This window comes from Typha latifolia, chromosome 4 (assembly GCF_019914945.1).
Source record: "Typha latifolia isolate L0001 chromosome 4, TyphaL0001v2, whole genome shotgun sequence".
NCBI lineage: Eukaryota > Viridiplantae > Streptophyta > Magnoliopsida > Poales > Typhaceae > Typha > Typha latifolia.
In genome coordinates this window covers 11,943,908-11,958,853 of record NC_133089.1, presented here as the reverse complement: position 1 = coordinate 11,958,853, position 14,946 = coordinate 11,943,908, and the positions used below count along the sequence as shown (strand labels likewise).

Below are 14,946 nucleotides of genomic sequence, written 5' to 3'. Positions count from 1 at the left end.
TCAAACTTTCATGAGAGAGCTAGTACTAATTTTGGCTACTATGATGTTTGATTATAAGCCAGTTTATTAGTATATTATTACACTTGATGACATACGAACAGTAGAGATATTTTGGTTAAATGACTAAAATATCTTTGTAGTGGATGAATGAGGAGAGGATCCAGAGAAGAGAAGAGAGGAGAGGAGAGATGAGAAATAGGAAAGATACTGAGGAATGATCCAAATGATAGTCGAGAAAGAGCAAAATCACTAAATCTGATAATAATTTTTAAATATAAGTTATTTTTTAGTTCAGTGACTTGTGTGAAAATTTGAAAGTTGCTAAATAAACAACTAACTTTAGGAGAGAAATTTTCATATAAATTGTTGAACCGAAACATAACTTATATTTAAAAGTCTTTTTCTTGTTCAACTTATATGAAAACTTATTTTCCTTAAATTTAGCAGCTTATTTAGTGACTTTTAAAATTTTAGATAATTGGACTCACATAATCTGGCATCTAAGTTTTGAAATGTATATTAGATGCATAAAAAGAATATTAAGAGGGCTAGTTTGGTAAAAATAAAAAACTCAAGCTTTGAGTATAATAAAATTGGGTCATTGTCAAGCTACAAATCATTTTGAGCATGAGCAGTGTTCTCGCTGAACGTGAATATGTGGCTAAATCACTGTTTAAGGTGAAATGTATATATTAGTCAAGACAAATGCATGAGACCATTCATTCATACAATCCATCTTTTGTTTTAAAGATAATTTTTTGCTCGTTGTCAGGCATACAAATATGGTGATAGTTGCATCTCTAAGTTATTATTAAGTTTGGTAAAAATTTAGAAAAGAAGAGGATTTGTTGGTGATTTTAATAGAAATAAAAAGCCAAAATTGAAATTTCAAACTTCCAAAACTTCCCCGTAACCTTTTTTTATTTTTTTTTTAAAAGCAACAGAGACATGCTTTTGCCTTTTATTTTTAATCTTTGAGAAGAATCATTGAATGATCCATTGAACAAACTTACGTGAATTCTGTAGTAGTGACAAAATTCTACCTGTCCCTTGCCAACAATGATCTCCTCGTGCGACTTGAAATTTGACGTGCGGAATTCATAGCATTCCAATATTCTTGTAGTGATTCATCAGGCGAAAAACAAATATGGGGTGGGATAGATTTCAAGAGGCACCATATCCATAGACATTCTAATACTAAAAATGATATGAAATATGGTGGAGAGAATGAGGTGGCAGCGAAAATAAGAAAATAGAGGAGTGAGATTTAACACCTCCAGCCTTAAAAATAGTTTTCGCACCAATTTCACTAAAGAGAGCAATAAAAAATCTATATTAACCTCAGGAAAACACAAGTCTGTACATAGATCTACAATGATAATAAGCTAAAGACACTTTAGACAAATAAAAAATACAAAACCTCTAAATATCCCATAATAAATAAAATGATATTATCTCTCGATCAAAATCAAATCGCCACCTTTTCCAATATAATTGCAAAACAACACTTTTTCATACAAATAGAGTATCAGTAAGTTTGTTAAACCACTTGCAAATTGCTTTAAAGATGTGAGATATTGGATGTCAACAAGTTTAGCATGTCAGTTCGTTGTAACCTAACTCTTGAAGCTATACTGGTAATATAGTTTCATGCCATACACAATAATTTATCTATTGCTCTCTCTAAAAATAAACATTTAATCTATCTGAATGAGAAAAAGAAAACAACTCAGAAACAGCAATAATTTAGCCAAGGAATATCACTTTACTGACAACATCTTAATGTTCAATTAGAGGCATCTCATTAGCTAACTTATACCACTGTTTCTTAGCTTCTATTCAATGATCGCTGATAGTATTACTATACTCACTCCAGCTAGGGAACATGGTGTGCAGAGGGAGGAAATATTTGTCGCCCGATTCATCCTGATCCGAGGATTTACAATTCGCTCTATTTGCAGCACGTAAGATCCTTCAATTAATCTTAGGCTTTGGACGCCTTGGTTTGAGGACAAACCAAAGTATTGCAAAGACGACGAGAAAAGCTGGAATGGTTGTCAAGTCTAACTCAATGTCAACTTTCCTTTCACGGGTACAATGGATTGGATGCAATGTAGAAATGGTGGAATTAACAGCATTGGCAAACCTGCAAAAGCAGCGGTGTAAACACAGTCAGTGATAAATCAACCTTTTTTTAGCATTCGAAGCCACAACTTCTTACAAAATTGGGTCAGCGTCAACTGAAAGCAATTTGGTTCAGCAAAGACTCCAACCCTTGGTTGGGCATGAACATTAATATGGACTCTTATCTTATTTACATATGTCTAAAGCAAGGTTATGCATGCCACGAATATAGACATCTCTGCTAGAGGCGATCTGGCACTGAGAACTGCCTCCTAGAGGAGGTCCATAATGGCAATCCTCAAACGATCTGCTGCAATGAATCACTGAAGATATTTGCTGGCAGTAATCTCCTCTCAAAGATAATCTAATATTGAGAAGCACCTATAACAGAGTCTTATGTCTCTTCTCTGAAACAACGACAATTGCAGAATAGTGTGGTGACTGCAGCATAGGCAAGTGATCACCACGACAAGGTAGGAGGTGTAAAGTGACATTGATAACACAACTGAGTTATTGTGCCAAAAAATGTGTCACAGCAAAAGACATGCCATGCGACACTTACAACCTTGGTTTTTGTTAAAAAGACACATCAACTAAATAAATCATATATCACGTAATTAGCTCCAAACCTCAAAAGGAATGCCATCAAGTTTCATTTTGTTTGAAGAATTGTCAACCTCATAAATTAATCTTCTAATAGATTTATAACTTAAAGTACATGTCTGATTCTAATGACAATTCTGGATGTATTTTTTGCAATTTCCATCAAATAAAGTGTGAAAATAAAGACCTACCTATCATCTTTGCTTCCTTCACATTTTTGTCCTTACTAACATACCTAAGTTCTTACTCTTTCCTTCTAAAGCTTGAGCAAACTTGAATATCATTTTATCCATTGTTTAAACTTAACTTGGAATTGAGTTTGCCCTAGGAAAAATAGACATGATCCTACAAAAGACATGCAACAGTTGATAAAATCTCCTAAGATAAAAAAAAGAAAATAAACCTGCTTATAGCTAGAGGAGTAAAGTTAGATATACGTCAGATCAACAGCACAGTTACCAAATGATCCACAAAACCATTCTGCTCAGGTTCATACAATTAGAAATACTACATAAAATGTAAACTTGAAACTCTAAGAAAACAATAAGACATTTCAAATATCAAATGCGCCAAATGTGGTGAAAACATTTAAATGACTGACCCTTGCGAAGCATCCTCAAGCAACAATAGAAGTTTGACCGCGTCGCCAAAACGCAACCCACCAGAGATATGAGAAATCTGCAGAAACAAAAATAAGCAAATAAGACTAACAAGAATGGTGCATGATCAATACAGTATTATGATATGTGCTTACTCTTCTCCACAAACTAACAACTGAATTGTACTTTTCAACCATCACCCGCTCGTGAGTCTTGAATAGCTTGAAACCTTGTGCAGCTATATTTTGTTAAGTTCTCAACATATCATGATTATCATCACAAATCCCAGGAGAAATTGGATGTGATCTTAGATATGGCAGATTCAAACCATGAAAATGCAGGTAATTGCGAATGATAATGTCATTAATTACATGGTATATGCAACTAAGAATCCAAGGAGGAGGTTGATCTACTACATGCCATGTAGTCTGAACTACAAGTGAGATATAAGTTTATAGGATCATGGAAGTTGTTGATGCATCTTCAAAACAACCAGAGGTAAAAAAGAAAGATGATAACTGCCTCTTGTAAATTGAATCACCTGTTGCTTTTTCAGCATATTCATTCAGAAAATATACTGAGCAAGCAATAGATGGTTCCCTTGTTTGTCTCATTAGATTGCACCGACCATTTTAGAAGCTTATAGAAGAGCACATTTGGACAGGAAAAACAAGCTATAAGCATCACTGTTGTGATACTTGAATGCGATCACCATCACTAAGGAACTATAGCGTCAAGCTTAGGATCAGTTCATCTAACAAGAAATTAAAGGAATAAAAATAGTCGGTAGATCTTCAAAATCAGTACAATAATCGAGTGCTGTAATCAGATATTTTCCACACAAAAAAACATTAATTTGATGATAGTTTTTTCTATGTGCACCTCAAGATCGAAGACAGGTTTGCACTTTAGTTATGGTGAAAGCATACTCATTGAAGTGTGCAGCATAAACACTAAATGGCTTCTTTCCTGTCACACCTTAATGAGTGAAATAAATCTCGCTGCAGCATGCTAGAATTCCAAGAGAACCAGAAAAAGGAACCTACAGTAGATATTTGTTAAGCAATAGAATAGAGTAAATAGTGGATCTAAATCAATGCTCACAAGTAAATAGGGTGTACGTCCAAATAGTACTATTGCTCTTTTCATAAATCTAAGGTGACTACAACTACATATCTATGTATCTGTTGGCAAATAAAAAATAGGATAATTCTCCTTTCACCCTCTGAACTATTACTAATTTTCACAATAATTCCATAACTTTTTTTGATACACACTGACCATCTGAACTATTGTAAATATCTCAATTGACCAATTCCGTTAGTTTCGTCTATAAGTTACCATGTGCTAGTCACGTGACAACTAAATGACCAGAATACCCTTATATGCATGTGACAACTTAAAATAAATTTTATAATGACTAAAATACCCTTAAAGAATACCACTGATCTCATCTTCCTCCTCCCTCCCTGTCTCCTCCGGCACCGACCACTACGCGTCTCCTGTCTCGCTCCTCCTCCGCGTTTTTCCCTCGCCTCTCCTCCTTCTGTTACTATCAATTCCTTCAATTTCTTGTGAGAATCCATAATCCACTGCCATTACTACCTATTCCAATCTTATTCCTGCTGCAAATCCAATAATAAAAACCAAAATAGATACAGGCAAAACAACCATCATAGAGGTGAAGTTTTTCCCCCTAAAAAATCTCAAAGATTTTGTCCTAATTTCAACCCAACCCACCTTCTTATGACTCCAAATTCATGAAAAAGAGGTAAAGGTGGAGTCATGGAGATCTAGAGACCCATCCCGACGTGGCCAAGAAGAGAAGAGAAAGAATCTCCCAACTTGACGCCGCATGATAAGCCAATTGGTGGCGAGGTTGCAAGGCGAGATGGAGCACATAGGCAGGTGTGGAAGATAGGTTGCCATCACCTATTGCCCCGGCATTGCCGTCGCCCTCCTCTTCAAGCCTTTATCACCATCAACCTCCTCTCCGAGCCTATCATCGCCCTCTTCTCTCTCTCTCCAAATGCCTCAAGTTTGGGTAGTAAAACAATGAGGGGGGAGGAAGATGAGAGAAATGGTTAGAAGGAGAAATAGGGATCATGGGCAATGAAAAAATTTAAAAAAAATTAAAATATTTTATATTAGCTAAGCCACTTAACTATTATGTCATTATAAATGGGGGTCAATGTATACCAAAATTTTTTTATCAGGGAGTCATTGTGGAAATCGGTGATAATTTAGGGGTGAAAAAGAAATTATTTTATAAAAAATTCAAGCCATCTCTAGAAAGTACCAACCATAATTATCAGAAATGGACAAGATGCTTACCCAGTTAGAGGTTGAGTCACTAGAAACTATTGGTCCAACAAATGGGTTGCTTGGTCAGGCCGCCGATTTATTTATTTTACATATTTGAATAATATATATAATTCTAACTAATTTTAAAAACTATAAAAGTAATATTGTAATATAATTATAGTTCTTCTATTAGTTAGATATTTTTAAAATTAATATTCACATTTAAGTATATCAAATTATATGACTTCTACAAAATCATATCTTACTTATACTTCTAAATTTATAAAAAAAATATTAACTTTCACTTTACGACTAAAGTACTCTTAAGGAAAATAATACAATAACTTAGAATTAAGATATGATTACTAGGTAATTTTGGAAAAACTGAGCAACCCAATCGTTTCCGGAAAACTCGTCTTGATTGCACGGTTCACTCATTGAACCATCGGGTCAACTGGTTTTTAACAGGCCAATTGTTTTTTTTCAGTCCTTTAATAAAACCAAACTAAACGTTCATTGGTTTACCGGTTTGATCCGATTTTGATAACTATGGTTCTAACTTCTAACAAAGATTCAGAGAAGTGACAAAAAGAGTATAACTTATACATTAAGCAGATCAGATCGCTTATGGGGTATCAATTCATCTATTGTGATCCTAACAGCTACCGAGCACTTCACTCTTGCATATGCTTTCCATGAAGAGTGACCTGATGATGACCAAGAAAGAGGAAAAAAATAAAACAACGAGAACAAATTCCCATTTTCAAACTCGTCTAGGAGTTTTCACATCCAATGCAATTGATAGAATTCTAGAGAAATAGTCAATCATGAGTCTATCATATAGAATGATCACATCCTATGGATCACTTCTCAATATAATGAACAATTTGCACATGTATCCTTCCAAACGAAGACAATGAAAACATTATGAAATTTTATATCATTAAGAATACTCAATAAATAATGCTCTAACTAGCTTAACAAATTTATGTTGTACCAAGATAAGGATACTAGTTTTCTCCATTATCAGCCGGTGAATTGCTGCATTGACTACTTGAAGAGATTCCTCAATGGCAGTAGTTATATAGCTCCGAGCAATCACATCTGATTGAAACCGCGAAAGTTGCCAACCTTGAGAAGTAATTGACATTGGATTGCAACCTACAGACCATGTCCAATCCTAAAATTGACATAATATTTAAGTCTAAGATCAAATCATCAAATTGATTGACAGATAAAATTACAAGTTATCAGAACAGAAGTTAGTAGAAAGAAAAATAGAAGAATGTAAATGAACACATCATAAAAGTTCAAGAACCTGAAATCAGGGAACAAATGAATAAATAAATAAATAAGCATATACTAGTCCTAAAAAGTGTGATGGCATGGCTTGCCCCTTGGCAAATGGTCCTTGGTTGGAGTGGAAGAAATTTGAAAACAACCTCTTCAGTAATAAGGGTAAGGCTATATACATCTCACATTCTATCCTTGCATTGGCAAACGCCTCATGCACTGAACATAGTATTAAGAGGCAACAAAGACCGCACACCGCCCCGCTAATTGAGAAGGCTGCGGAAGAAGGCGGGCTGGACACTTTGACACCACGGCTGGGTAATCTTCTTCGCCCCCAAGTTCACATGCGGTCCAACTCTTCTTCGCCGTCCTCTTCAATCTCCTCGATCTCCTCTTCTTCTTTCCTCCTCGCTAGAGTCATCAATTCCGAGAAGGCAGCACCTGCACTAAACCCGCAAACCCCTCTCTACCGCACTACTTCTCGATCCTATTTTCTTTCCTTAATGTAGTAGTTTAGAAGGAGGTGAATATAGTAGTATAGGAGGAGACTGGACTGCTTTGTAAAAGCAGGGTTTGGGAATCGCACCATGTAATAAGTGCTGCACGAGATAATGGCAGCATACGTGCTAATAAATGATACAATCTTGATTGAGTTAGAATCCGAGCCTGAGTTAGCCTGAGCCAATGGGCTAATTGAGATGGTTGAGTCGAGTCATTTGTTTATTATGTTTGGTTTAATCATTTACTTATTTAATTAACTTGAGTTTATGTAGGGTTCAGTCAGAACCAATTTACAATTTGTTTTAGTTGGGTCTTAACAAAGTCAGCTAGTCAAGCCAAGTCGGTTAGTCGGATTAAGTGGAGGCAGCCCTTATTGAGTTATCCATCAATTGATTTAGGTCTAGTCTAGTCTTTCTTCTTCTCCTTCGCCTCTAAATTTTCCTCCCTGTCTCTCTTTGCCCAAGCCATCCCTACTTCCCTCATGGCATTTGTCCTTGCCACCGCTACCGCCTGTCAATCATAACCCTTAGTCACCTTCTGCATCCGTAAGCCAACACCACCATCATTTGCCGAGCCACTACCACTATCTTACTCGGCTACCCTACCACCTTCACCACCAACAACAAGGTTAGCCTTCACCATAGCCGAACATCACCTTCTGCCCTCCACCACACCACCACCACCACCATCAAGCTGCCGCAGCCACCAAGCAGCTGCCAACTTTTCCCGGTTCACTGATCCTTCCCAATCTCCTAATAGTCATTTTCCTTGCTCCACCAAAGCCAACTCTCTAGCATAGATCTCTCCTACCAAGATTAGCCACGTCCCTACCTTGGACACACCAAGGTTGATGAAACCCTAGTCAGCCCAAGGCCCAACTGTGTAGGCTATTGTGGGCCAGCTAGGGCTTTCAACCATTAAGTCTGTCCATGACCCAAGCCCTATCTAAACCCTAGCCCATCTCTAGTTAATAAGCCCGAAGCTTCCTTCCATAGCAAATTTCAGCCCAAGATTCCACCTGTAAGGGCCCAAACCAGCCCAAAATCATTGCTTAACCTGGCAAACTTGCGTCACCCCCATCAAATTCCAGCTATGAAGCACGAACACTTCAAATAACATGCTGTGTCCGTGTCCAACACTTGTCAAACACATATTAGACATGTGTCAGATACATCTACAACGTATCCAATATCTAAGAAATTATGAAATAAATTCAAATACTTCTTAGACAGTCATGGACAATTCTGAGACATTATTTTTAGGCATAAGATTTATCATATGCTATAAAAGTTTATAATAAAAATTATCTATTGCAGGAATTCCTATTAATGCTATAGAAATATAATGTAGCAATCATAAGTTATTGGCTTAGTGCATCCAAGAAAATTAATTTGAATGTAAATTATTGTAAAATCACAAATTCACTATGCCATCCATTGTAGTTACCTAATGAGAGTTAGTTATGTATTATCATAATATTGAATTGTATTATTATGTATTAGCATTATCATTTTTGACTTTGTGGTATTGTGTAGATTTAATTTTTCTCTCATGAATAATTTATGCATGCCTGTGTATTTATATTATAAGTTCAAAAAAATATTTCTTTAGACATATCAATAATATATATAATTATTTTATTTATTTATTTTGCCGTGTCCTAAACGTATCATGTCATATTTTTTCAAAATTTATCATCTCCCCATGTTAGTATCGTGTCATATCCGTGTCTCGTGTCTATGCTCATGCTTCTTAGTTCTCAACCCACTCCATAGCCCTGTCTCAGTAAGACCTAAACTCATTCTCTAGTCAAGTGAAAAACTCATATTTGTACCAAAAAGGGGATCGAACAATCAAAAGCCCTATCCGGCTAGATCTAGTCCAGCCAACCAGCCTATTATGAGACGAGGCTTTCTTTATGTCAAAATCCTAAATCTCATATCTCTTGAGCCATGCCTTGCCTAAACCTTTCCTAGAATTGTCTCACATTGCCTTAATCATTCGGGGCTCACGGATTCACCACCTATAGAGTGAGACGCGCCCTTAGCCTGAATCAACCTTGTGCGCACAACTAGGCCAAATAAGATACCTTCAACTTTGGGCTATCCTAGCATTTGGTTGAGAGTACATATGAATGAGCTTACAATAACCTAGGGAAGGGAGACTTTACTATATGATGTAGTGCAATCCAAAGATCAATTTGCTAAGGGTCTCTTCTAAGATAATGAATATATACCAAAAAGTTCAGACTAGAATGAGCCGATCCTTTTGATGAATCCCCTAAATGGGATGGGGAAAGGGAGTGAGCAAGTAACAGCCCAATTCATGTAAAGTCAGATGATCCCAAACCTTTGGTCTGCAATAAAAAATAAAAGCACATACTTCTCTTTATACCCATAATCAAGGTTCCCAGTTTCGACCGATCCCGATCCTGGTTGAAACCAGCCGGTTGGGCTAGTTTTCGCTATGGGGTATATGCCGTTTCGGCCAATCCCGCCCAAAACGGATAGGGAATGGGTGGGATCCGACCTGGACCCCACCCCCCACCTGCCTCTCTCTCTTTTCTTTCTTTCTCTATTCTTTCTCACCTCTTCCATCAGCGACCGAGTAGATCTCCGGCGATCAAAACCTTCGGTGACATTCTTCGACGACTTCAAATGAGTTTTTCTATTAGTTTTTTTTCAGTTTTTAATTCTTCTTTCTTTCTCTTTCTTGTATCGAGTAGATCCGACGACCTCTACTATTGCTGCTATGGTGAAGCAGCAGCAGCAGTTGTTGAGAGCCGAGAGAGAGAGAGAGAGAGAGAGAGAGAGAGAGAGAGAGAGAGAGAGAGAGGAAAGTAAAAAAAATAGGAATCTTGTCTATGAGTATTTTTTTTAAATTTTGAGCGGAGAGGAGAGAGAGAGAGCTCGATATTCATCAAAATTTTAAATTTTCAGTAACTTAATATATTTTTTAAGTTTTTAGGCTTTATATGTGAGTAAATATTATTTTTCTTATTTTTCTCTCATTTTCTCTATATTTTTAGAAATTTCTACATTTTTAAATAATATTTAGAATTATATAATTAAAAAATAGTTTGATCCGATACGAGCAGCTTTTTTCGGACAACTGATACTAATCCCAAAGGTTATTGAGTATACTAAAGGTCAAAGATAATAAACTCAGATTAGCAATTTGTTTGAAGCCAACCTCTACCATGCTGTCCTCACAAAATATATAGGCACCACACACAGCCAACAAATTTGTGAAACTACATCCACATCAACAAGGCCTGATGAACGAATGGGATTTGGGAAATAGAGAACATAGACTCAATTGAACAAAAGTGGCACCTCCATGAATAGCCCACTTGTTTTGGGCAAGAATGAATGAGACTCATTGACTCAAGTTGCCAAACAACCACCAATCTCCACTAGACTTTTGTGGGAAACCCAAAGAGCTACCAAAGGAAAGCAATGCAGTTTCTCCCTTGGACAAAGGAGAGGACAAAGCAGGGAAGAGAAGTCCTCGCAAGTTTATTCGCTTCCTGTGCAGTCTTAGCTCTTCAACCAAGGAGGAATGAAGGATTTAAAGCCGAACCACTACATAAAGCATAAGCAAGCACTTGGCTTGGAATTTGACTGTCATTATGTCCTTTGGTCCTTCCAATAGAGCTTATTTAGTTTGTACTTCATACCAGTGATGGCCGTGCCAGTGGCACGTGCCGTGCTGTGCCACCATCGACACAGCACGTGCCGGTCGGCACGGGGCGTGTCGAGTGGCACGCCCCCCGTGCCAGTTGCACACATTTATAATGTTTTTAATAAATTTTTTAGGATATTTAAAGATATTTTTTGGTCTTTGATATGTCAATATTTGATTTTTTGTCTAAATATATGTATTAAAATTTAAAATCTACATTACAATATTTTATCTTTAGATTATTTTTATAAATAACCTATTTTATTAAAGATAAAACAACAATTGAATATAAATATTATTCAACACATAATATGATTAAATACATTCATTAAAATTAATATTAATGATTAAACACTCCATAATATGATTGAATACTCCATAATATAATTGAACACATAATAACATTCAATACATAATAGATAATTCAATATATAATTGATAATAGTTCAATAATTAAAACTAATATCTAGTTGAACGTAGAATGACGAGGAGGATCAAAGACCTCGTTTGCTGGCATAAAAATAACACCGAAATGTTGCGTTAAATATTGTCAATATTCTTCAAAACTCATCCACTGATAATATTGCTCGTTATAACCAAGGTTCCAAAAATCAGTATCGGGATCGGGATCGACCGTCCGGAAAAACGATACGTATCGGCTGTATTGGCCGTCTGTATCGGATTGGACTATTTTAATTAAATAAAATTTTAAATATTATTAAAAATGTTGAGAAATTTCTAAAAATTTTAAAAAAATTATAAGAAAATAAGAAATAATAATTACTGACATATAAAGCCTACAAAGTAAAAATCTCTTTTCCTTCCTCTCTTCTTTCCTATCCCTCTAACTGTTAGTCTAAAGTATCTATTCTCTCCCACACTCCTTTTTTTCTATCTTTTTCTCTTTCTCACCCTCTTTTTTTTTTATCTTTCCCTCTCCCTCACTCTCTCTTCCTTTTTCCCTCTCTCTCTCTCATACCCTTTTTTTTTTTTAATCTTTCCCTCTCCTTCACTCTCTCTTCCTTTTTCCCTCTCTCTCCTTTTCTCTCCCTCACTCTCTTCCTCTTTCTCTCTCTGTCTCTCCCTCTTTCTCTCGCTCTCTCTCTCTAGCTGCTACTGACAACAGCAACTGCAGCCGCTTGCAGCAGCAGCTGTCTGCTGCTGCTAGCCACCTGTACAGGTTTCGGCCTAGATCGGGATCGGCTATAGCCAATCCCGATCCATTTCAGCCGATCCCACTCGGGATCGGCCGAAACTGGAATCCTTGGTTATAACATCTCACATAGTCTTCATACAAATAAAAATTTTATAATTCTTCGATGATATGATATGAATATTGAATATGCACAGGAACGACCGGTATCGGCACAGGCACAGACACACCATAAGCATATACAGATTGTGGATATGGAGTATAATAAAGGTGTTGCGGCTTTGGTAGGTGTGATTGATATGATGGTAATGATGATGAACTCATATCATTCTGTGGGCGCACCTCTCCTGATGTCCTGCTACCTATAGACTCAAGTCCTTCCCTCATCTGACTGTAATCATATTGAGTTTGAGATGGTCCCTTTTTTTATTCTGTCTCTGATAAATTCGATTTTGTAGTTGTCTAGGTCTGGCAAATGAGTTATCATTCTAATTTAAAAAAATGACAAATAAGTTGTCATTTCAAAAATGACAAATGACAAGTTAATTGATGGAAATAAGAAAAAATAAAAAAAATAAGTTTCACATGTCATATCATGGTTGTTTAAAAAATAAGTAAAGTTGATTTGATAAAAATTGATGGAAATAGAAAAATTTTAAAAAAAATGTCTCTACATTGGCACAAAGGCGGTCTGCCGTATTGGCGGGCCACCTGAGCGCCAAAAATTAAGATTATAGATTAAGATTACCCTGTTTCTTATTTCTTAATTCCTCTAATTAATTCAGAAATTAAGATTATAGATTAAGATTTAACAGTGAGTTAACTTTTAGTATTAATCTGTTTCTAACATTTCTCTTGAATTAGTGAATTACTGGATTAAGTTATTAAGTATTAACTAAAGAGTAAATTAGTAATCAATAATTAGTAAATATCTTACTAGAGAAGGTAAAACAATAATTAATTACTATTTTAAAATCTGAAATGTGAATTATGAATTATCAATCATATTTTTTTTTTGCCCAATTTCATTACAGAATACAGGTAGTCAAATATGACCACTAATTCCTCTCAAACACCGTCTATGGTTGGGTCAACTTTATCTGAATTTTTTGTACCTGTTGGCTCCAATGATCCAGGGTGGCAATATGGATACCATCCAAATAAAATTGATGCCAACACGGTGAAATGTAGATTTTGTGGGAAGGTTACTAAGAGAGGAATTAGTAGATTCAAGAAGGATACTGCTCATGTTAGAGATGATGTTGAGCCTTGTCCAAAAGCTACAGATGAGGCAAAAAAAGTTATTAAAGAGAATATAGAGGGGAACAAAAGAAGAAAGGAGGATAAATCAAAATAGAAAGCAGAATTGAGAGTAAAAGTAAATATATTTGGAGAAAATGAAGATCCAGAAATTTTAGAAGTTGGAAGTAAAAGGCCAAGAAGTAGAGTTCCTTTAGACAAATACACATCTATTGATCCAGAAGTTTTAATTAGAGAGCGGGGGAAGATGGTACAGACAAGTATAAAAGATACTTTTGCAAAAGAACAAAGAGATAGAGTGCTAATGTACTTAACTCATTGGGTTTATAAGTGTGGCATTCCCTTTAATGCTGTTACTGATAAATTATTTCATGTTTTGATGGATGCAGTTGGTCAGTATGGTCCGGGGTTCAAGCCAGCAACTATGCATGAGTTACATGAGCCACTTTTGAAGAAGCAAGTGGCTAAAACAAATGATGATTTGGAGAACCATAAAGCTACATGGAAGAAAAATGGCTGCTTCATTTTAACTGATGCTTGGACAGATCAAAAAGGAAGAAGCATTATGAATTTATGTGTCAATTGTGAGCTGGGGGTTAGTTTTCTACGTTCAGTTGATTGTTCTAAAAATTCACATACAGGTGAATACATTCACAATATTGTTGTTGAGGGTATCAAGAAAGTGGGAGAGGAAAATGTACTTTAAGTTGTGACTGATAATGCTGCTGCTAATTTAGCAGCTGCACGATTGCTAAAGCAAAATTATCCTCGTATATATTGGACATCTTGTGCTGCCCACTATATAGATTTGATGTTAGAGATGATATCAAAGGAATGAAAGATTAAGGGTTCAATTGAACGTGGAAGGGAAATCACTGTGTTCATTTATGGACATCACAAAACATTGAGTTTGATGCGTCAATTTACACAAAAAAGGGAGATCGTGAGACCCGGGGTTACAAGATTTGCCACTTCATTTCTCACATTACAGAGTCTTTCGGAGAAGAAAGAAAAATTAAGGCTTATGTTTACTTCCGATGAATTTTTAAGTTGCAAATGGTCAAAAACTGCGAAAGGAAAGAGGGTTTATTCTACTATCCTCAATAACCAATTTTGGAGGCAAGTGTCATTAGCAGTTAAAGTATTCACTCCTTTAGTGAAGTTGCTACGAGTTGTTAATGGTGAAAGAAAGCCACCAATGGAATTCATATATGGTGGATTGAAAGATGTCAAAAAAAAAAATAAAGAATATTTTCAATAATAATGAGACATCTTCCAAGCCTTTTCTAGATGCAATTGATCACTGCACAAATGGAAAGCTTGATACACATCTCCACGCTGTTGCATATTACTTAAATCCATACTATTTTTATAGAGATTTGGATGAGATGGAGACTAACTTTAATGTAATGGATGGTGTTCTTA

General features: G+C 36.0%; 1 protein-coding gene across 2 annotated transcripts in view; it reads right to left on the bottom strand.

Moving 5' to 3' along the window:
- Positions 1 to 1,536: 1,536 nt before the first annotated feature.
- LOC140786575 (uncharacterized) overlaps positions 1,537 to 14,946 on the bottom strand; it is a 57,460-nt gene continuing 44,050 nt past the window's right edge. For both annotated transcript variants that reach the window (XM_073135093.1, XM_073135095.1), the window contains 4 exons: positions 6,642 to 6,810; positions 3,482 to 3,564; positions 3,329 to 3,405; positions 1,537 to 2,146 (listed from right to left, as the gene is read on the bottom strand). In XM_073135093.1, coding sequence (XP_072991194.1) covers positions 1,975 to 2,146; positions 3,329 to 3,405; positions 3,482 to 3,564; positions 6,642 to 6,810 — 501 coding nt within the window. In that variant the 3' untranslated portion in view covers positions 1,537 to 1,974. The remainder of the gene's footprint in view (positions 2,147 to 3,328; positions 3,406 to 3,481; positions 3,565 to 6,641; positions 6,811 to 14,946) is intronic.